The sequence below is a fragment of the Heteronotia binoei genome, chromosome 18 (genome assembly GCF_032191835.1).
Source record: "Heteronotia binoei isolate CCM8104 ecotype False Entrance Well chromosome 18, APGP_CSIRO_Hbin_v1, whole genome shotgun sequence".
Lineage (NCBI taxonomy): Eukaryota > Metazoa > Chordata > Lepidosauria > Squamata > Gekkonidae > Heteronotia > Heteronotia binoei.
The window spans coordinates 21585663-21608945 of record NC_083240.1 but is presented as its reverse complement, the minus strand read 5'-3'; the positions used below and the strand labels follow the sequence as shown (position 1 = coordinate 21608945).

Here is a 23283-nt window from a genome sequence, read left to right as displayed (position 1 = left end):
ACAAGAACCTTATGGCCCTTTAAAGATTTTATTATTATGCTTCTGTGGATGAGATATAAAACGGGCTCTTGTCCACAAAAGCTTTACCTGCCGTAAATCTGTGCTTTCAAGGTGCCCTGAGATGGCTTTTATTCATTAATCCTGGTTTATGGCGTTCCAAAAAGTACAAGAAGTCCCTCTCTGTTGTCAAGAGGGTTTCTCTGGCCCTTTCAATTTATAGAGACTTTATATCCCATCATAAGCTGTGCCTGTTTGTTTCTTTTATGCTCCTCGCACCATCTTTCCTTCCATTTCTGGCTTCTTCAAGAAACTTAGCAGCAAAAAGCCTTTTTTAAATTAACAAAATCACTTCAAAACCCTCCAAACATGCTTGTTTGTCTCCCAGTAATAGTAGCAATTGACCATCAATTCCTAATTTTTCCCACCCCACCCTTTCTTTTTTTATGGATGTTCTTGAGCCCACCAGTGTGGGTGGCTCTACTGCTTTTGGATGTTCCTTGGCTCTGTGTGTGTCGATTGCCTGCTTCCTCATGGGGGAAAACCCCTTTGCATGGAACATCTGTGCAAGAGGGAGAAGACTCTTCTCTGTGACCTGCAGGGACCAGCTGCCACGCAAGGCATCATTGGTGCCAGTCCTCGGCTTTGGCATCTGCATCTTGTGCCAGGGCATGACTCTGGAAGAGGCCAACGTAGATGACAAAAACAAATATGCTTTTCTGTTGAACTCTGGAGCATGCCAAGCGCTTCACGGATGTTTGCTTGGCGATCTTGGCAACGACCCTGCAAGGTCGAACCTCCAAGAAGAGGAACTGGATACAGGAGCCCCCCAGACTGTTTGGTCACATGGCACCCCACTGTTCCCCATTTTGTGCTGGGGAGGGGAGAGTCCAGCATGAGATGGACAAAAGGGAATACTACTTCATGCAGCAAATGATTAAAATTCACTGCCAGAGGATGTAGGGTAGTGTAGAGAGCCAGTTTGGTGTAGTGGTTAAGAGCAGCAGACTCTGATCTGGAGGACTGGGTTTGATTCCCCACTCTTCCCCATGCAGCCAACTGGGTGATGTGTCAGTCACAATTTCTCTCAGAGCTCTCTCAGCCTTACCTACCTTATATATATATATGAAGCTGCCTTATACTGAATCAGACCCTTGGTCCATCAGAGTCAGTATTGTCTTCTCAGACTGGCAGTGGCTCTCCAGGGTCTCGAGCTAAGTTTTTTCACACCTATTTGCCTGGACCCTTTTTTGGAGATGCCAGGGATTGAACCTGGGACTTTCTGCTTACCAAGCAGATGCTCTACCACTGAGCCACCGTCCCTCCCCTAAAAATATGAACATATGAAGCTGTCTTATACTGAATCAGACCCTCAGTCCATCACAGTCAGTATTGTCTACTCAGACTGCCAGCGGCTCTCCAGGGTCTCAAGCTGAGGTTTTTCACACCTGTTTGCCTAGACCCTTTTTAGTTGGAGATGCCGGGGATTGAACCTGGAACCTTCTGCTTACCAAGCAGATGCTCTACCACTGAGCCACCATCCCTCCCCTAACAAAGTGTCTGTGGTGAGGAGAGGAAGGGAAGAAAATTGTAAGCTGATCTGAGACTCTGAGTGAAGGGTGAGGTATAAATCCAATCTCTTCTTTTCCCCCCTCCCCCTCCTGTTCTTGTTATTTTATATGTATATATTATATATAAATATAAATATATATATATTTGTGTGTGTTTGTCTGTCATGTCAGCCTCTGGTGACTGACCCCTCCTGGGGGCTTGGAGGATATTCTGAGAGGTGGGTGAAAGCCTGCCCCTGTCCTCTCAATTGGGTATTTCAAGGAAGTTTCCCATCCAAGTACTAACCACAGTCGACCCTTCTTAGCTTCCAATATCTGATGAGATCAGGCAGCCTGGGCTTCTTCTTCTTGATGGCCGCAGGCACACACAAATTTAGAAGGGGATTAGAAGGGGTCTATCAGTGGGTATTGACTAAAGGGAAACCTCCACATTCACAGGCATTAATCCTCTGAATCCCAGAGCCAGAAGACAACAAGGGAAGTCTCTATGCCCTGTTGTTGGCTCTCCGGAGTAACCGATCGGCCACTTTGCAAGACAGGATGCTGGATGAGATGGACCACTGGTCTGATCCAGCAAGGCTCTAATGAGAAATGACGCACAGTCTCTCTCTGTGTCTCCCACCTCTTGAGTGTGCTGAATTAAACTGGCATGTAACCTCTCTCTTGAGCAGCCTTTCCTTCCCACCTGTCTACCTGATTTAAAAAAAAAACCTCTCACTTTTCTCTTGCCCGTTCTGGCATTAAGGATCATCTCTCCCTTTCCCACAAGTCCCAGCCCAGCCCCTGCCAAACAATGAAGGGGAGGGGGGACAGGCAGGCGACAGCTGAAGATGGAGCCTGTGCTATCCCGGGCCCCAGAGGTGCTTTGTTTCCTTGTCAGCGGCTGCTCTCCGCTTGCCCAGAGGGCAGACTAGCTGTCACCGATGCGGGGCGGCTTATGCGCGGGGAGGTGACCCTGAGGATCCAGTTGTTTGTCCCAGCCACTCTGCGGGCCCCAGGGCAGGGCAAGCAGAGGGGGAGCCTCTCTCCTCTCCTCTCCTCTCCTCCTCCCATTCATGTGTCCCCGGCTAGCTGGGAATCATCCGCCAGCCCTGTGTTTGGGCTGCCAGGCCAGGAGGAGGTTGGAGCAGAGCCCTGCACCTTTCTCTTCAGGGAGGCTTTTGTTGCCATCAGGCTTCCTTCTGGCACAAGATCCACCCCCCCCCCCCAAGGAGCTCAGCACAATCACGTCTACTAGGTATCGGAGGGTCTCTGCAGATTGTATTTTTTTTGGGGGGGGAGGGGGCTAGGTAATGAATGTGGGCCTGGGCGGCAAGAGCTCCAGCAGCAGGTGCTGTCAAAATGTGCTTCTTTGGGAGACTGGTGATGCTTCTTGGAAGAATGTGGTGGAAGTGCGTGTTCCCTCTAGGACCGGTCTCAGGATTTTCTGCAAAAGAGATGTCCGGAGGTGGCCTTGAAGGTTGCAGCTCCGGGGTGGTGAGCCATGAACTTGACTCTCTGTTCTCATGCTAGAGCTCTCCCCTCACCCCTTTCGCGGACACCTGTTTTCTTCTTCTTAGAGGTTCTGTTTGACAGTTGGTGTCTCTTGCTGCTTTCCTCTCTTTGCCTTGTTTGCAGTGAACATGGGTTTTTTGGGGGGGGGGGCAGGGGTGGAATTCCAGCAGGAGCTCCTTTGCATATTTGGTCACACACCCCTGACATAGCCAATCTTCCAAGAGCTTACAAAAAAGTGCCTTGTAAGCTCTTGGAGGATTGACTACATCAGGGGTGTGTGGCCTAATATGCAAAGGAGCTCCTCCTGGATTTCCACCCCTGGGGGGTGTAAGCCTGGGATTCCTTTCCTTTCTTTGCAATGGAAATGAATTGATGATATAAATGACGGTGGTTTTCTTTGGGTCTGGTGTAATTATGAAGGAAGACTCAGAGGCAGAGGGAAGAGCATTGGAATGAGTTTGGTAGGTCAAGTGACGTTAAAAGCTGCCTAGCGGAGGAAGAGAAATGTGGGTGGAGGGGATTTAATCTGGGAGGGAGTTCATATTTGGTGCTGAGAGACTAGCGACTGGCAACCTTTCTTCCATGATAATTTGCAGAAGGAAAAGACAAAGTGCTCTCTCTGTCTCTCTTTCTCTCTCTGCGTGGGTTCCTGCTTTATGGGCAAAACCAGGGCTTTTAAAAATGTACAATGAGAAACAAAATGTGCAGTTCTGGGGAGGGGAAAATGTGCAGTTCCAAAAGAACATTTGTGCAGTTAAAAATTTCAGGTCTCGCATAAAGTTTTGTGCTATGGTAGCAGATGCGACTGTTATCTGCGTGAAAAGCAAAGTGAGTCATCCCAGGCTGCTATCAAGCTTTAGACTCTAATCGGGTTGCCAGTTGCCTGGAGAAGGGGAAATGTCCTGTTCTTTTAACAAAGGCTTCATGAGACGTGATGTAATAGGTGATGTTATTCACCCCATGCCATGAAAAGCTTCAGTTGCCCATTTCCTTACATTAAGCCAGTCTGTTGTAGTGGCTAAGTGTGTGGACTCTTATCTGGGAGAACCGGGGTTGATTTCCAACTCCTTCACATGCAGCTGCTGGAGTGATCTTGGGTCACTCATAATTCTGTCAGAGACTGTTCTGGAAAGAACAGTTTGTGTCAGAGCTCTTAGCCTCACCTACCTCACAGGGCGTCTGTTGTGGGGAGGGGGAAGGGAAAAGAGATTGTAAGCCACTCTGAGACTCCAAGTGAAGGGCGGGGGATAAATCCAGTCTCCTCCTCCTCCTCTTCTTTTCCTTTTCCTCCTCTTCTTCTCCTCCTCCTCCTCCTCCTTCTCCTCCTCCTCCTTCTCTTCCCTGATAAATGAATGATTTTCTTCCCACCTCCCATCAGAGATGCTTCCCCCAAACACCATTGTTGTTCACAGAGTGTTTCCCAGTGTTCTAGAATGAAAAGAAATTATGGAGACCTCAAGTCAAGTCTAAGGGAAAGAGCTGGAGCACAGTGATGGATCATCTGCTTTGCAGGCACAAGGACCCAAGTTCAGTCCCCAGCATCTCCAGATAACTGGTAGCCAGGGCTGTGATTGACCTCAGAGAGCTACTGTCAGTCAAAATAGACAAGATGATCCTTGGTAGACAGTTTTGTATAAGGCAGCTTTGTGAGTCCAGCGTCAGTGATGTACACACAAGGAGATGGCACAGTTGTGTTCAAGCGGTACATGGTATGCATGCAAGTTATGGCCATTTACTACCATGCAGTTCCAAGCTTTTCTTTAAAAAAAAAAGTTCGGGGAAAACTGGTATTAAGGCAAAGCAGAGTGGAAAGAAGGGCATGGATGTCATGGCTGGCTGGGAGGGCCAGCATCCTTGCCAGCCCAGCAGGATGGGTCCCCGTAAACTATGAATTCCTTATGAGAGACGTCTCTTCCTAGTCATGGGCTATGTTTGTAGGGTTGCCAGATCCCCGGGTGGATTTTGGCACTCTCTTGGAATCAACACTTATCTACAGAGATCAGTTCCACTGAAGAAAATGGCCGTTTTAGAGCAGGTGTCCCCAACCACAGGTCAGTGGACCGGTCCGTGGCCTGCTAGCAACCAGGCAGTGGAGCCAGGCAGAGCTGCCCCAGACTTAAGAGGTGGCAGAATCTTGCTCCAAGGCGCCTCCCCCATCGATCAGCTGATTGGCAGGAGTCTTTAAATGGGAGGGGGAGGCAGAAACAGCTCCAGTCTTCCCCCCACTTAAAGACCCTCATGAGGGGCAGGGATGTTGCATGGGTGGGTGGGGGCGGCCTGGGATGGCAAAAACCCCAATGCCATCCCCCCCACCAGTCCATGGAAAAATTGTCTTCCATGAAACTGGTCCCTGGTGCCAAAAAGATTGTGGGCCACTGTTTTAGGGGGTTGACTGTGTAGCATTCTACCCTGCTGAGGTCCTTCCCTTCGGCAAACCCCACCCTAGCCAGGATCCAACCCCTAAATCTCCAGGATTTTCCCAACCATAAGTTGACAGCCGTAGTTAAAGCCATCAGCGTTAGACCAATTCTCTTTGCTTGTTGCTGCATATAATGAAACAGAATAGAATACAAACCGAGAGAGGTCACTATAATGGATAACACAGCAACAAATGCAAGCTAGTGACCAATTTACTAAGAAATATATAGAAACCAGTCCAAATGTCCAAAACATGTACATTCAAGTCCCAAAGTAGTGTGGTGACAAGCCAATCGATTACGTACTTGTTTCTTTCGAGTCTTCATCAGAGCTGGGACCAATATTGATTCAATTATATAGATTCTTTACATAATTTTTTAAAAAGGGGCAATTTCACATCGGCTACAGCTCAAGCCTTATACTCAAGCCTTATACTGTGCAAGAAGCTTTATACTGAGCTGTAGCCGATGTGAAATTACTGCTGGAGGCGCTCTGCATCCCCCTTTCTTAAAAATTATGTAAAGAATCTATATAATTGAATCAATATTGGTCCCAGCTCTGGTGAAGACTGGAAAGAAACAAGTACTTAATCGATTGACTTGCCACCACACTACTTTGGGACTTGAATGTACATGTTTTGGACATTTGGACTGGTTTCTATATATTTCTTAGTAAATTGGTCACTAGCTTGCATTTTTTGTTGTGCATATAATGAAACGCCTGCAACTTCTAGAGGGAGATAAGCTTTTTCCAGTGAGTTTATGGCAGTCTAAAAGAGGCCTGGGGCTCCTGGCACCTGTAGCTCTCCTCCTGCTGCTCCAGGTTGCTTTGATTTTGAAAACTTGCCCAGCCTGTTTGACCCCAAGGCAGGAAATATGATTTTGCATCCCTTTCCTGGGAAGTGGCCAGGCCTCTCTTGGCCCACTTAAAAGAGACAACTCTCACCTGCGCCAGCCACGTGGGCTTCGAAAGAGCGATTCTATAGGGCCGCTCAGTGGTCCTTTGTACCAGGCCGAGTGCCCTCCTGCAAGCCAGCTTGGTGGGAGAGCTTGTGGCATGGGCGCGCTGCCCGGGGCAGACTTGTCTTTCTGAGATGCCTGCCTTCCCCCCCTCCCCTGCTCAGGAATGCCTCATCACCAGGGTGTCCTGCAACGCCTTCTCAGCAATGCAATTAATGTGAATGAAGGGGAAGTTTGGGGAGGGGGGGGAGAGCACTTCTAGCAGAGTGTTGACTCAAGAGCAGCTCTCCCCCTCTGCCTGCCAGCTGGCCCACTAGAGACAGCCAGGCTGTTGGGCCCCTTGTCCTGCCTTTCAGCTTTTGTTCTGTGGGCGTCTTCCCAGGGCCAAAGAGCAAGCGGCGTGAGCTAAGGTGAGTCTGGGCGACACCAGTCTTCCCGCCTATAGCCCTGCTAGAGCGGTGAACATATATGAACATATGAAGCTGCCTTCTACTGAATCAGACCCTCGGTCCATCAAAATCAGTATTGTCTACTCAGACCGGCAGCAGCTCTCCAGGGTCTCAAGCTGAGGTTTTTCATGCCTATTTGCCTGGACCCTTTTTAGTTGGAGATGCTGGGAATTGAACCTGGGACCTTCTGCTTATCAAGCAGATGCTCTACCACTAATCCACCGTCCTTCCCCAAAAATGGGTCCCGAAGTTTCTGAAAGTGGGTTGCAGGCCAACCCGCCCTAATGGCTGCCCCTTCCTTCCCTTTCCATTACCCCCTTTCGCAAGATGTAACCCTGGAAACAGCATCTTCCATGTTTTGTATTAGTTGGTATTTTTTTTCTTCAGTGAATATGCATGTTCATCGCATAAACATGACTGAATGGTTACTAGAGTGAGTTTCTTAGACTCTTAGGGGTGGGTTAGAGCAAGGGTGTCAAACTCATTTGTTATGAGGACCAAATCTGACATATATGATACCTTGTCAAGCCAGGCCATGTGGGTCATAAAATGTAATGCCAGGTAGTGGAGATATAAACTCTATAAAGGACACAGATAAACGCAATTAAAGATTTTTTTAAAAAATTTAAAAATAAAATATGCTTAAAAGATTAGCACTCTTGCAGTGTTTTTTTTCAAATCTACTTTTGATTTATTGATATTCATTACAGAAATCTCATGGTCAATGCTTTGAGCCCTAGACCCAGGGGAAAACATGAAAAGGCTGGGCACTGCAAACTTTTGTGCAAAAGTTGCTTCATGTGCTGGTCAGCCAATGGAGAAAATAGAGGCTTTGCTCTGTAGCTCTTGTGTGATTGAGCAAGCCTGGCAAAGCAAGCTGTGATGAAGAAGAAAGCATATGACAGTGAGTCACTCATGGGCCTGATAAGAGCCCTCCAGGGGCCTGATCTGGCCCTCAAGCCACACGTTTGACACCCCTGGGTTAGAGGGAGTAATGGAGAAGAAGGGGGTGGTCAAAGTCTGGGATGAAACCTCCATATGCAAAGGCTGGGTATGTCAGAACGCCACTTGCATGGGGTTCATATAGTGGGGGCAGCTGCCCCCTTGGTGCAGTGCTTGCTGGTTCCTCCAAAACATCTAGTTAGCCACTGCAGAAAATGGAATGCTGAACTAGATGGATGCCAAGATCGTAGTTTGCCTGAGGTGCCAAAAACCCTGGGGCCACCCAGTAAATTTGGACTTGTGGGTCACCATTGATCAATCGCCAATTTCAATATATTTGTTTTCTTCACTATATTTTGTCCTGGAATTACACCCCCCCCCCCACACACACACAAAATGATAACCATATAAACACAGTTTGTTATTCCAATTTGGTCCTTGCATCTGTCAAACACCTTAATTATGCTGTATGCTAATCTGGTACTCACCCCTCTACCTGTATGCAACTTCCATTTCCGTGTATCTGAAGAACTGTGTGTGCACAGCTTGAATAAAACTGTTGGTCTTAAAGGTGCCCCCAGACTCTAACTTTGGCCCAGAGGATATTAAAGATGGCTTTGCCTCCTAGTGGTGACTTGTCATTATTGCAGTGGAAATTGCCCTCTATTTCCTGTAGAAAGCAACTGCCTTTAAAAATTTGACAGTATGTTGATTATGTAAACATAACCAATTAATCAGCCACAATGCAACTGTAACTAATGAACCTGTAATCGATTGCAGTGGGAACTAGAAGTCCTTGATGATTGCAAAGGGTAGCTGTGTTAGTCGGTTGTAGGATAGGGGTGGGGATAGCAAAATAGACTGGAGGTTGAAGGGTTAACCCCTCCTTCCCTTCCCTGCAGGCTTGCACAACTTTGCGATTTGCCTTTGGGGGCTCTCAGGTGGGATGCAAGGAAAGAAAGGCCACAGTGGCTTGGTTCAGAAACCTCAATGAGTTCAAGTTTCTTCTAAATTCTGGCCCACGGTATCTGCAGAGCACCAGGCAGCTCTGAAGAAAGCGAGGGCTCCAGAGGTCTTCTTGGGCCGAGAATAGCAAGGCCTTGTGCAGATTAGCCAAGCAGCTTGGAGATTTGTGCTTCTCTGCCCAGCTCAAGATATGCAGCTGCCATTACTCTGTAAGTGGGACAAGGTGCAAGACATGTTCCTTTGCGCTTTCCTGCCGCTCTCTTTCCTCCTCAAGGTACACGCAGCTGTCATGTTGGGGTTGGGTGGGTGGGGGGTGGCCTGCAGGTAGAGGGAAAGCCCTTTACCTCTGGTGCCTCTGATCACCTGATAACCCCAGACTTTTATGTTTCCTCTACTTTTCTCGGTTTTCTCATGTGTTGCCGGTTTTGCCCCGCAGGCCCCCGGACGGCAGAGGAAAAACATGAATGAATTTTTGGGCGATGCCAGCATTCCGAACCAGGATCCCTTGCAGCATATGGGCAGTTCCTTGTCCAGCAATGGCATCGATACCTGGAAGAACCGGGCTGCCAGCCGATTCAGTGGTTTCTTTGGCTCGGGCAACAGCGCCAGCCCCTTTGCACGGGTATGTCCGTGGCCTTTCTGATACTCCGTTTCTGTGCTTGCAAACTTCATCAGCCATCACAGCTAGGCAGGCACTTGCAGATAAAGGCTGTTTGGGAAAGTTAATTGGTTCCTGATCTAGAGGAGATAGTAATCAGATCCCAAGAGGGATAACTGGGTTCTCTCTCTCTCTCTCTTTTTTTAAATAGATGCATAGGAGTGGGGAGGATTTTGGGAGACCCAACCTGTTGTTAGTGCCTTCTGCTTTCTTCTATGCAATGACTGAAAAAGACTGTCCTCTGTTGCCTTTGGCTATCCTTTCTTGAGGGGTTTGGTGCCGGAGGGGATGTGGGAAAGCGTAGCAGAGCCCCGAAGGGTCATTTCTCAGGCCTCTTCGTGCCCTTTCAGGAGATGGACAAGATGGAGCAGCTGGAAAGCAAACTGCACAGCTACAGCCTCTTTGGGCTGCCTAAGTACCCCCAGCAGCTCTGCTTCGATCAAGACTCCTGGGAGGAGGAGGATGATGACGATGCCAGCCTGTGCCTGGAAGACAGCTGGCAGGAGATCATCGAGGGCACCGAGGTGAGGGGACAAACGCCATTCCCCAAAGGGTACCAGGATGCCATCTGTCATCATTTTAGATAGCGTTAGCCCCGGAGATTTTTTTTTTTGTTAGGGTAAGTTTGTTTCTCTTTGCTGGTCAGTTCTCACGGGAGGTTTATTAAAGGAAGCATCTTTCCCGCCTTTAAAATACTCACAGCTTGCCAGGGGTGGGGAATAGCAAAATAGACTGGGGGGTTGATGGCCATCTGACAGCAATGAAGATCCTATGAATTTAGGGGGGGATATTTGTGAGTTTCCTGCATTGTGCAGGGAGTTGGACTAGATGACCCTGGAGATCCCTTCCAACTCTATGAGGTGATCATAGGGACCTTGAATTGGGGAGTTTAGGAATAACATTTTTGCAATGCGAAGACTGGAGGGTCAGGGTGTGCACATGGCTGGACAGTAGGGATTCATGACCCCGCAGTAGTTTTGGAGGGTAGCCATGTTGGACTGCAGAAGTACAGCCAGAGGAAGGGAGATTCAACTCTTGAAAGCTTATTCCTCAGATATCTTGTTGGTCTCTAAGGTTCTGCTGGAGGTTAGCAGTCCTAGTCATTAGTGTCTTATTCTTATGAGAATTAGGGATTTCATATCCGCTGGTTCAGAGAGCACTGTAAGCCAAGCCCTTGCTTTGTTCTGTGTTTATGTTTAAAAGCTTCTTTCTTTCTTGCAAATGCAGCCTCCAGGATTGCTTTATCAAGGGTGAGCGTGGCTGAGATGGGGAGGAGTAAGGAATGTTAACCCCTTCCCTTCCTCACCATTTTCCTGCTGGGAAAGCCACCCTCGAGCTTCCCTTCTTAAATTTCTTTCCAGGGAAGTCTGACAAGCATCTGCATTAGACAAATGCATAGCTAGGTCTGCTGATGGAGTGTTCATGTTGCACCCTTGGACAGCCAGTGCTGGCTCAAAAGAGGTGACTGTTGCCAATACTTGGAGGTGTCTGTCTGAAGAATGACTGAATGTTCCAGTCATGTTTGAGGCGGAGACAAGGCAGATTTGTCTTATTTATCTTCCTTGGGGGGAAGAGGTTGATTGGAAGGGAGCTAAGGCTTGGAGACGGGCAATGGCAAACCACCTCTGAGCATCTCTCTCCTTCAAAACCTCACGGGGCTGCCGTAAGTCAGCTGTGACTTGACGGCACGTTCCACCTCCATGTGTGGATAGTAGATGGGCCTGGCCCCCAAAAGCTGACTTGTCTCCTCCCTTTCCCTCCCTCTTCCAGGCTCTGACCCGCCGGCAGTGTCACCAGCAGGAGGCGATCTGGGAGCTGCTGCACACGGAAGCTTCTTACATCAAGAAGCTAAAAGTCATCACAGATGTGAGTTCCTGCCTTTTTCCCTTGTAGAGGCATCTGCAGCTCCGAAAGCACAAACAATTGCAGGTGGATGCATGCAGTAAGGGATAGTTAAAGAGCCATGGAGAGGGCGGCTGTTGTTCCTCCTTCTCATGGATGGAGCCAGAAACTGTAAGGAAAACTGCACAGCGCTCGGTGGAAGGCGTGACTTGGCTGAATCTCAAGGCAGGGGTTGAAAGGGACACAAGAGCATGTTATACATTCCTGGCACCCTTGACTGGAGGAAGCAGAAGCAGTGTTTTCTAAACTCCTGATCACTGCGGCACACTATCTGAATCAAGAGTGTGCACACACTTTATTTCCCTGGAAAGCTTACTTTTTCAGTGTGTCAGAGAAAGACTAGCTCACCCTCAGTAGCCAACCAGCATGTTCAGAGCAGTAACTCTTACAGAGATGCAACAGACAGCCTTTTCTGGGGGGGACAGGCGATTGCCTATCCCCCAGAAAAGGCTGTCTGTTGCATTGTGTGTCTGTCTCAAGGATGACAGAATGTTCCAGTCACATTTGATGCAGGGACAAGGCAGATTTATCTTATTTATCTTCCTTGGGGAGGAAAAAGCTTGACTGGAAGGGAGCTGAGGCCAAAAGAGTACATCGTGAAGAGATGCAGCAGACAGCCTCTTCTGCACTGGGTGCTTTGAGTCCACCAGCATGTTAAACTCTGATGCAGTTCCCCTCCCCTTCCTGGCATGAGTTTGAATGGAGCATCACTTGTCTCTTTCTTTCCACAGCTCTTCCTCTGCTGTCTTTTGAACCTGCAGGAATCGGGGCTGTTGTGTGAGGTGAGGACTCCCTGCTTTGTCTGCCCCCCCCCCCCGCAAACTATATTTGTTTTCCAATTGAAAGTGCACCAGCCATTCACAAGGACATATTTAACCTGCTTTGAAATTGACTTCGTCACAGCTCTGCCCTCTCCCCTTCATTTCAAATTTTGGGAACTGAAATTTTTACAAGAGTGCTGAGAAGGATCTGTTTGAAACCTTGTAGAAATCCCTTCATACAACCACAGAGAGCCAGTTTGGAACAGTTGTTAGTGTGTTGGACTAAGATTCAAAAGACCCAGGTTCAAATCCTGACTCTACCATGGAAGTTTGCTGGGTAACTCTGGGCCAGTCTGATACCCAGGAAGACACCCCTGTACTTATTTCCAAGCCATACACCCCTGGAATGTGATATTGCAATGTAACCCTAGAATATTAATTGGATACAGCAATGCCCATTTGAATTGGAATGGTCTTTCTTGCACATAAGGGAGACAAATCCAGTTCCTTCTTGACCCCAAAGCAGGTCTGTAATGTGATTCTGGTCCACAAGCCAGAACAACATGTGGCCAGCTGAAAGGTTGAGAAGCATCCATCTTTCTGCTCCTGGGAATGAAAATGTTCCGGGCCCAGAGAGACTGGTGGGCAGTGCCATAAAAATTCCTTCACTTTTGGCAACCTTTAAAAGTCCCGTTATCAAAGCATAAGGAAATAAGATTGACCCAGGAAGCCTCCAACACAAATAAATGGCTTGTATCTGGTAATCCTCAGGACAAGACAGCAGGAACACAAAGGTTAGAGACTAAGCACTCCTCTTGTTGTGAATGTGTGTTATAACCTGTAAACTGATATCACAATTTTGACTCTTAACAAAGTTTCTATTTTTCTTTAATTAATTGCTAAGGCCATCAAAGTCATTCAGTCCCCTGACCACTTGATGGATGCCCATCCATGGTTGACACTAAGGGAGAAATCTATCACTTTTGGGGAGCTTCAAAGGAACCAGTTTTGGGAAAAACAAGGCCATAAAGTCATTTGGCCAGTGTAATTAAAATGCCTATGTTGGGGTATGGATCTATGATACGAATGGTCTCTGACTGGATATTACACAAATGACACCCCGATTTTCCATTGGTGTGACACGCTGCCCCCTCATTGGGTAGGTTAATTGAGTGATGTGACGTAATTTACCCTAGAAAACAGACAACCCAACCTGTCAGGTTTAGCGTAGTGTAGGAGCAGGGAAGCTGGTTGCAGAAGAAGAAAAAGGAAGGAAAAAGGGAATCCCTTCACCCTCTCCTTCCTCCACCCCCTTCCTACCCTCACCCCCCCTTCCTCTCAAGAGAAATCTCCCTCCAGAGGCCTTGCATTTCCTCTGACTGAGTCTACCCTGCAAGATCTAGGTATTGTATCACCTTCCCCCACCCATGCTTAATCAGCTAACCTCTTTGTATTCCTCTTGTATGCTTGAAATTGTTTGATTGGGATGTAACTATTTGAAAACTTATGCTATAATAAAATCCACTATTAACCAAAGGATTTTCAGTGGTCTATCTCCGTAGACAAAGACATAGATCCCATACACCTCACCTCTCGTAGGCCTACCATTTTGAGCTAAGAAATATTAATATTCCCCAATAAAAAGTTGTTTGAGGTGTAACAAGTCAGTGCTCTCTTGACCTAACCTCTCTCACAGGGCTCTTGTGAGGCTAAAACAGAGGAGAATGGTCTCTCCCTGAGGAGAAAAGTAGGATATAATTAACTAAACAATACTATTCCTGTGAGCCATGACAGAAACTGGCTTGTTTTTATTTTATTTACTTCATTTTTATCCCACTGTTTTTTCGAAGAAATTCAGGGTTGCATAGACGGTTCTCCCTTCCCCCTTTTATTCCCATAGCAACCCTCTGAGGTAATTTTGACTGTAATCCGGGAAATTATAGGCCGATCAGTCTGACGTCAATACCGGGTAAGTTAGTGGAAACCGTTATTAAAGAGAGAATTAATAAGCACATTGATGAACAAAAGCTATTGAGGAAGACTCAGCATGGGTTCTCTAAGGGAAGATCTTGTCTAGCTAACCTGTTCTTTGAGGAGGTGGACAAGGGGGACCCAGTAGATGTTTACCTTGACTTTCAGAAAGCTTTTGATAAAGTTCCTCATCAAAGGCTCCTAAGTAAGCTCAATAGTCATGGGGTAAAAGGACAATTCCTCTTGTGGATCAAAAACTGGCTAATTAATAGGAAACAGAGAGTGAGTATAAATGGGCAATTTTCACAATGGAGAGTGATAAGCAGTGGGGTACCACAGGGCTTAGTACTGGGTCTGACGCTTTTTAACTTGTTCGTGAATGATTTGGAGTTGGGAGTAAGTAGCGAAGTGTCTAAGTTTGTGGATGACACTAAGTTGTTCAGAGTGGTGAGAACCAGAGAGGATTGTGAGGCACTCCAAAGGGATCTGTTGGGGATGGGCGAGTAGGTGTCAATGTGGCAAATGAGGTTCAACATGGCCAAGTGCGAAGTAATGCACATCAGGGCCAAAAATCCTAACTATAAATACATGTTGATGGAGTCCAAACTGGCAGAGATTGACCAAGAGAGAGATCTTGGAGTTGTGATAGATAACTCACTGAAAATGTTGAAACAGTGTGCAATTGCAATAAAAAAGGCCAGTGCTATGCTGGGATTATTAGGAAGGGAACTGAAAACAAATTATATGGTACCATAATCTCCCTGTATAAATCATGGTGCAGCCTCATTTGGAATACTGTGTACAATTCTGGTCACCACACCTCAAAAAAGATATTATAGCATTGGAAAAGGTGCAGAAAAGGGCAACTAGAATGATTAAAGGGTTGGAACACTTTCCCTATGAAGAAAGGTTAAAATGCTTGGGGCTCTTTAGTTTGGAGAAAGACAACTGAGGGGTGACATGATAGAAGTTTACAGGACTGAGCATGGAATAGAGAAGGTAGAGAAAGAAGTACTTTTCTCTCTTTCTCACAATACAAGAACTCATGGGCACTCAATGAAATTGCTGAGCGGTCGGGATAGAATGGATAAAAGGGGGATTAACACGTGGAATTCACTGCCTCAGGAGGTGGTGGCGGCTACATGCATAGACGGCTTCAAGAGGGGATTGGATAAACATATGGAGCAGAGTTCCATCTGTGGCTATTAGCCATGGTATATTAGCCTGTGTCTCAGGCAAGTGATGCTCTGTATTCTTGGTGCTGGGGGAGCAACAATGGGAGGGCTTCTAGCGTCCTGGCGCCAGTGGTGGACCTCCTGATGGCACCTGTTTTTTTGGCCATTGTGTGAGCGTGTTGGACTGGATGAGCCATTAGCCTGATCCAACATGGCTTCTCTTATGCTTTTACGAAAATATGACTGGCCCTAGGTCACTAAGAGAGTGTTGTGACCAGCAGGTGTCTTTACCTGGATCCTCTCACTCTTAGATTCTGTAGCCACTGTACCACCCCATCTTTTCAGAGAAGACAAATGTGGCTCTATCTCCCAGCATGCTTTGTGCTCCACAGAAGAGGTGGTGCCCTCAGTTTAATTCAGAGGTGCTTTTCCCCCTCCCTTGTCAGGGACAATATTGCTGAGGGACTGAAGAAAGACCAGTTTTCTTCCAGGCACTGAGGAAGCACATCAGATCCCATTGCTGGGGCTTGGTCGGTCTCTAGGGTTTCTCATTGCTCATCCCTGCCAACTTTTGACCACAGCCTCAGTTCCATAGCCTCCTGTCTGTTCTCAGAAAGTGGTCTGGTTTCACTTTGTCATATTCTGCCTGAAAACACTTTTAAGATTATTAATGGTTTGAAGAAGTGCCTTAACCACATTTTCCACGGTGAGGGTGCCGCAGGAGGCAGCATTTGGCTGGAGGCAGATGACAGCATGATGTGTTTTGTTTTTAAGAGAATTGAAAGTGGTTCTGCGTGAGTGTATTTATTTATCTATCCATTTCCTAATGCTATTTCTGGTTAAACAGTTTAGGCAGCCATTTGAATGCAAATCCTCCACAACCTGTTGGACCACAGTTTAAGCAAAGATAAAAGCTTATGTGTAGGGATCCCGTTCTGGCCGTCACACCACCATCAGCCCTCTCCAACCTTCTGTCTCCAGTCTTAATTTCTGCAGTTATAGAAATACATTCCCTGATGGTGTAAGTTCCTGATTCAGATCTCACAGACATTGCTGGAGAGTTGCTTGCCAGCGTCCCACATACCAGCCCCTTTGGGGGCAAACGGGGTTATAGGTATGGAACTTCAGGGAGGGTAGGAAAGGCTGCCTTGTGAAGAACTAGGGAGAAAAAGTTCTCCCTGTTAAGATAAGAAGGGAAACAAAATGGAGTCAGATGCTGAATCGCCAGTCCTCCAAGGAAGCCTTAGTGGTCGGGGAATAATTCTGAGCCGTTGCTAGCAGAAGAACCTTTTAGGAAACTCTCCCCCTACTCTTCGGACATTCTTGAATGTCTAGCATTTTGGTTTTAAACCAGATTGTTGGCCTTTTTGCTTATGGAGGTGGAAGGGAAAGAAGCTTTTGCTTCTGGCTGAGCAATTGGGATAACTCTGCTCCCACTGCTTAGGATGCTGGCCAAAGAGAGGCCCCTGGGATGACGGTCAGCCACCTGGGCAGCTGGCTCTTGCACTTAATGTTATTGAAATGTCAGTTACATAATGACACACACACACACACACGGCTTCCCCTTCTCATCTGCTTGCGATGCCCCCTCTGCAATGTGCTTTCAGCCTTAGCTGTGGCCCAGTGAGGCAGGCCTCCCCGTGTGCTGAGTTTCCCCCGTGGGTTGCCAACTCTGGGCAGGGAAATTCCTGGAGATTTGAGAGCAGAAAGTGTGGGTTTGGGGAAGGGAGGGACTTCAGCAGAGTATAATGCCACAGATCCCATCCTCTGAAGCAATCATTTGCTCCAGGACAGCTGATCGATTGTAACTCCAGGACTTCTCCAGGCCCCACCTGGAGGTTAAAAAAATCAACAACCTGGGATCACATAACAGGCAATACAAGAAACTAACAAATACTGTGATGTATTGACTAACAATGTTTAGTAAAACCTTTTAAAGAATCATATAATCGTTATGCCAAGCAAGGTTTTTGGAATTGAAATTGGAACCATATAATCTTTTTGTACATTACAATGTTACAAGAAAGGTCCGTTCAACAAACACCCAGATATAGGCTCATTTCGTCAAAAAACGTCCTCAGGACTATTCCTTCCTCTTTCCTTCAGGGTTATCAGCCTCTTCTTGTAATTCAATGTTAATGCTCTCTGCAACATCTGTATTTTCTTCAAGTTGGCAAACCCCGCCCCTCCTTTTGCTTCCCTCGCAGGTGGATGCTGAGCGGCTCTTCAGCAACATCCAGGAGATCATCCAGCTGCACCGGACACTCTGGAGGACTGTCATGGGCCCCATCTTGGAGAAAGCCAGGGCAAGCCGGGCCTTGCTGGACCCTAGCGACTTCTTCAAGGGCTTCAAGATGGTGGGTGTGAGAGCCCTGCCCTCGGGGGTGCTGTTGGCATGAGGTGGGGAGGGGATCTCAGAAAGGAAATGGTGGGCCCTGGACAGTGCTCCCTCTGAGTCAGTGTGAGCTAGCTCACGAGTATTTTTTAGCCTCCAGCTCACACGTTTTTGTCTTAGCTCAGGAGAAATGGCCCCAGAGCAAGCTAATTTATGCAGTAGCTCACCACTTTAATGGCAGTAGCTCACAAAGCAATTGGCCCTGGAAATCTCACTGTCTGGAAATGCCTGGAAATCTTTCTGTCTGTGCTCAGAGATGTTGTTTTCTTTGTGACGTGGCTGTGTTCTAGCCTCAAATGTTAGTGTTGAAAATGGGCTGTGGGGGGGGGAGGAGGGGGCTTGAAGCAAGATGAGCAGGAGATCAGGGGAGTTGTCAGCTGGGGAAACTGGCAGGGGCTGTCTGAGGATGGCTTGGTCTCAATTCAAAAGATGACTGAGAAGTCAAGCCACAGACAGAATACTTCCAGCAGTAGGGACAACCTGATTGGCTCATCATTCAAATGCTAGCTATAATACTAGTTGCCTGTTATAAAACCAGTTGGCCCTCCTTGGTGATGCTGAAGAGCAGTGGAATCCAGTCCACTAGCTTTCTTATGGAAAGCTGCCGTAGTGATGCAGAGATCAAGGGCTTTCTTCCCAATGGTCAGAATCCCAGCTTTGTACAGTCAGCTTTGTACAGTCCCAGCTTTGTACAGTACCCACCTGCACCAATATTTTTGCCTCCTGGGTTGGTGACGTCACAGGAGTTAGCCACAGGCACCCTACATTGGTTCTTAACTCTGCCTCCTTTTTCTCTTGCAGTTTGGCTCCCTCTTCAAACCTTACATTCGGTACTGCATGGAAGAGGAAGGCTGTATGGAATACATGCGCAACTTGCTGCGTGACAGTGATCTCTTTCGCAGCTACGTAACGGTAAGGGTGAGCAGGGTAGGATACACCCCACCCCAACCAATGGTTGCTAGTCAAAAATGTGTTTTAACTCCTGTGCCTGGAAATTTGAGCTGCAGTCAGAAGACTTATGAAAGCAGGCACAGCCTTATTGGCCCTTTGTGTCAGCTGACCTCGGCTGAGCTGCCAGCTATAATATCTTCAGCTTAGTCTGAAGAAGATGATGATACTGGCTTTATATCCCTCCCCTCACTCCGAATCTCAGAGCAGCTTACAATCTCCTTTACCTTCCTCCCCCACAACAGACACCCCGTGAGGTGGGTGGGGCTGAGACAGAGCTGCCGCAAGTGGAGGCGTGGGGAATCAAACCTGGTTCTCCCAGATAAGAGTCCGTGCACTTAGCCACTAGACCAAACAGGCTTGTTGCTGGGATCAGCCTGTAGGAAGGAGCAAGAGGCCGATACTTGAGGCGAGGGGGGTGGGCACAGGTTTCCATTCACTGTACAGAAACCACAGTTGCTTGGTTTGGTAGCACTCTAGGACAGACTTTAGTAGCGGCCCCTCTGAAGCCCCCCCCCTAACCTGGATGGTGCTGGCATGGAGGGATGTCACCCGTGGCCCCTCTGCAGAGTCCAATCCACATGTGCCTGGAAGGTGGCAATGGGCACCTCCTGTTTGTTATGAATATCCTTTTAATGCTGATTATTTGCCCTGGCTGGTTTTCATGTCTTGTTTTTAGTCTTTTTTAAAAAAACGGTTGAGTTGCCATCGCCCATTTTTACATTGTTGATTTTGTCCTGTCCTGGCAAGTCCCCCTTTTGGCTGCCCCACAGTCCTTTGGGAAGCATAGGCACGTTGCGGAGGTAGGGGGGGCATCCTGTTTCTGGCCCCCATCTTGCCATCACTGAGCCTGCCCCTTTGCCACCTGCAGTGGGCCGAGAAACACAAGCAGTGCAACCGGCTGAAGCTGAGCGACATGTTGGTGAAGCCGCACCAGCGCCTCACCAAGTACCCGCTGCTGCTCAAGTCCGTGCTGAAAAAGACGGAAGAGCCCCACGTCCGGGAGGCCATTGTCACTATGGTAACTTGGGGGGGGGGGCGACGGGAGAGGGGATGGGATAGGACAGCATGAGAAAGAATTTGGGCTGTGTGTACTCCCCCCGCCCGCCCCCAAAAGGTGAATTCTTCACCCTGAAAAATGATGCACTTCCACAAATTTGCATTATTTGTTTTAGGGAGAGGCAGAGTTTTTGCAAAAGAATGCTGCTGTTTTGTCTTTGCCCACACCTTTTTAAGGGCTAGAAATGTGCTTCTATGTTGTAAAAAAATGAATACTGGGTTTTTTGATCCCTATGCAATAATGTCTGTATTGAAATAAACTTGCACACAGAGAGAGAGAGAGAGAGAACAAGGATGGGTACATTGGCCCCACCTATGCACAACCTCTGGCTTGGGAGTACAAAATCCAGTCACATATGCACCGGGGTTCCCTCCCTGTGATCAGAACATTGGAAAAAGTAGCACTCTTAATCACATATACATGTATAGACTCCTTGCTCATGAGCCAAGGATTGTATGTAGATGGGGGCGCATGCCCTTTCCCCTTCTATGTGCAATGTTGCCCTTTTTTTTGGTATTGTTACATGCGCGTGTGTGTGCACCTGGAAGTCATTGTTACCTCTGACCCTTACTGGGGCCTGGAGGATATTAAGGTGGCTGAATAAAGCCTGCCTCTGTCTCCCAACTGCTGGTATTCCAAGGCGGTCTCCCATCCAAGTCCTTACCAGAGTCGACCCTGCTTAGCTTCTGAGATCTGACAAGATCAGGCTTGCCTGGGCTATCCAGGTCAGGCCAATGTTGCCATGTTCATCGCATTGTCTGTTAAGGGCTTTTGAATGTTCCCTTCTGTGCCCAAATCCCATTGATGAGTTTGTATCCTTGCAAAGTCTTCTGGGGCTGCACTACATAGGAGGAGGGGATGATGCGACCGAGGAGATCAGCTCCTTCTTTCAAAGTCCCCAGAGCGGTGGGAGCTGAAGTCACTCTTTTGAGGGAGAGCTGTGTACCCCGATCCAGGCAATTCCCTGCAGTGAAACAACATGTAGCATTTGTGCCTCTAACTCTGTATGTCCTGCTCCAATGGGCAGCACTTCTCCCATAGAGGGAGGTCTTTCCCAGCACCTACTAGCCAAGATCCTTCAACTGCAGATGCTGCCAGGGATTGAACCTGTGACCTTCCACATACAAAGAAAGTGCTGTGCTGTTAAGCCCCAGCCTCTCCTCAGCACTATACATGGATGCTTGTCTTCTGGGCACAGAGCAGGGGTCACTGGGGATGTGGGGGGAGGTATTTGTGAATTTCTTGCATTGTGCATGGGGTTGGACTAGATGACCTTGGAGGTACCTTCCAACTCTATCAAGCTAAGGGGGGGGGAAGGGTCTAGCTGAAAATCTCCATGGGTAGAAATAGCAGAGGAGGAACCCATCTCCCTTGCTTCATCTTCCCAAGTGTTTGTCCCTACAGGATTCAGGATTTTTATTTACCTTCCCCTCCTTCCAGATCAACTCAGTGGAACGCTTCATCAACCATGTCAACTCACGCATGCGCCAGCGCCAGGAACAGCAGCGCCTGGCTACCATCGTCAGCCGCATTGACGCCTATGAAGTGGTGGAGGGCAGCACTGACGAAGTGGACAAGGTGGGGTGAGGCAGAGCGGGCCAAATGGATGGGTCGGCAGGTGGCCACTCCTTGGCTGGCTTCATCTGTCTGCTTGCCTGTACTATTTTAATCTATTTTTATGTTCCATTCCCAGATCTTGAAGGAGTTCTTGCGCCTGGACCTGACGACCCCCATCCCAGGGACATCCCCAGAGGAGACGCGCCAACTCCTGCTAGAGGGGAGCCTTAGAATGAAAGAGGGCAAAGACAGCAAGGTTAGGGCCAAATGCAATGTTGCCAGGCTCTTGGTGTCATCTTGCCTGGAGAATATTGTGCGGCATACCCTTTCTGGAAGGTACCGCTGTAGATGCGGGGGGGGGGGCAGTGGAGTATGACTGTTTCTTGCATATATTTATTTGTGCATGAGAGCCAGTTTTGTGTAATGGTTAAGAAGACAGACTGTAATCTGGAAGGACTGGATTTGATTCCAGCTGCTGGTGTGACCGCAGATCAGTCACAAGTTCTATCAGAAGACTAACAAATGTTATTGTAGCATGAACTTTTGAGAAACAAAACTTTCTTTATCAGATGCATGGAGGATATGTAGAAACTGGCCAGAGAGCCAGTTCTCTCAGAGCTGCCCTCTCAAGAGCAGTTCTCTCAGAGCCCTCTCAGCCCCACCTGCCTCACAGCATTTCAAAGATGGAGCCCTCCACCCGCAGCACGAAGTGATATAGCCCCAAGGAGGGCTGTACCACATTGACAATTTGGAACAAGTCTATAGGTGTTCCCATTCCTTTGCCAGTCTGCCATGTTTTACTCCCAAACTGTCCTTCAGGGAGCTGAGAGCAGGGTCCCTTGTTATCCCCTCCTCCACTTTATCCTCACAACATTCCTGTGAGGTAGGTTAGGCTGAAAGGACATCATCTAGGAAGCTTGGTGACTGAGTGAGGAGCTGAACTCAGATTTCTCTGATTCTCTTCTGACACCGTTCAGGATCTCATTGTTTCCGGTTTGTTTTTCTGATTCGGCATTGCCTTCTCTAGATGGACGTCTACTGCTTCCTGTTCACAGACCTCTTCCTCATCACCAAGCCGGTGAAGAAGGCTGAACGCACAAAGGTCATCCGCCAACCATTGCTTGTTGATAGGGTGGTGTGCCGGGACCTCAAGGATCCTGGTGAGAATTGTCTATCTGTGGGTATGCATGTGTACACCCAAAGAAGTCCCCCAAAGAAGTGCTCCTGTTTGACTGGCCAGTTTTGCATAAGTTGGTCATATCTGTGCCACAATTTCTCTGGAAGCAATATTAGGCACAGAACTGAGTTCCCTGAGGCTGCAAGCTTCTGACCACCATTTAGTGTTCTCCTAGACAAAATAACAACTGCTGGTGCCATGTCTATAGGGTGAAATTGTTCGGAGCACAGGAAACCCACAGGCTATGCTGGCCACAGAGTTTGGGTGCTTAATACTTTCAGCTTTCACTTTGAAAGAAGCAAGCTTACTGCCACTGAAAAATATACTTGAAAGCAGGCCTCAGATTCAGCAGGAGCTCATAGGAGCACAGCTCCTGAACCTTTCTGATGGTTCTGCATCTTCTTCTCCACCTACCTTGTCCATTGAATATTAGGTGCAGCTGCATAACAATCCCTGGATTAGGAGAGCGGGCAGCCAGACAGCCACCAGGGGTCTTGCCACACCCCCAGCAGCCCTCATTAACCCCTGGAGAAGCCCGCACCACCCTTTCTCTACTTCTTATGTGATTTTGGACAGTGTGTGGCTTGCTGGCCTTTTGACCCACACATGGATCTCTAGTTAGCCCAAGCAGGCCTCACTCGCCCAGGGCTCTCCTTTCTTGCATTGGGTTGCTTTTGGCTGGGGGGATATGCTAATGAGCTCCACCACCTATTTTTTTTACAAAATGACCCCTGCTTGAAAGTATATTTGGGGGGTGGGGGGAGAACAACACCTGAAAGGGTCATCGAACAAGATTGCAGCAGCTATTCTAAGCACACCAACTAGGGATTCTGTCAGAGCTCTGAGTAAGTGGCCATTGGATGGTCCCTTTCCAGCCGGGCTT

At 47.9% G+C, this 23283-nt stretch overlaps 1 protein-coding gene across 3 annotated transcripts in view; it reads left to right on the top strand.

The window, feature by feature from the left end:
* PLEKHG5 (pleckstrin homology and RhoGEF domain containing G5) overlaps nt 1-23283 on the top strand; it is a 125671-nt gene that overhangs the window by 91165 nt on the left and 11223 nt on the right. For all 3 annotated transcript variants that reach the window (XM_060258784.1, XM_060258786.1, XM_060258785.1), the window contains 10 exons: nt 9233-9418; nt 9805-9978; nt 11225-11320; nt 12088-12138; nt 17471-17620; nt 18460-18570; nt 19478-19627; nt 21107-21244; nt 21360-21479; nt 22251-22383. In XM_060258784.1, coding sequence (XP_060114767.1) covers nt 9233-9418; nt 9805-9978; nt 11225-11320; nt 12088-12138; nt 17471-17620; nt 18460-18570; nt 19478-19627; nt 21107-21244; nt 21360-21479; nt 22251-22383 — 1309 coding nt within the window. The remainder of the gene's footprint in view (nt 1-9232; nt 9419-9804; nt 9979-11224; nt 11321-12087; nt 12139-17470; nt 17621-18459; nt 18571-19477; nt 19628-21106; nt 21245-21359; nt 21480-22250; nt 22384-23283) is intronic.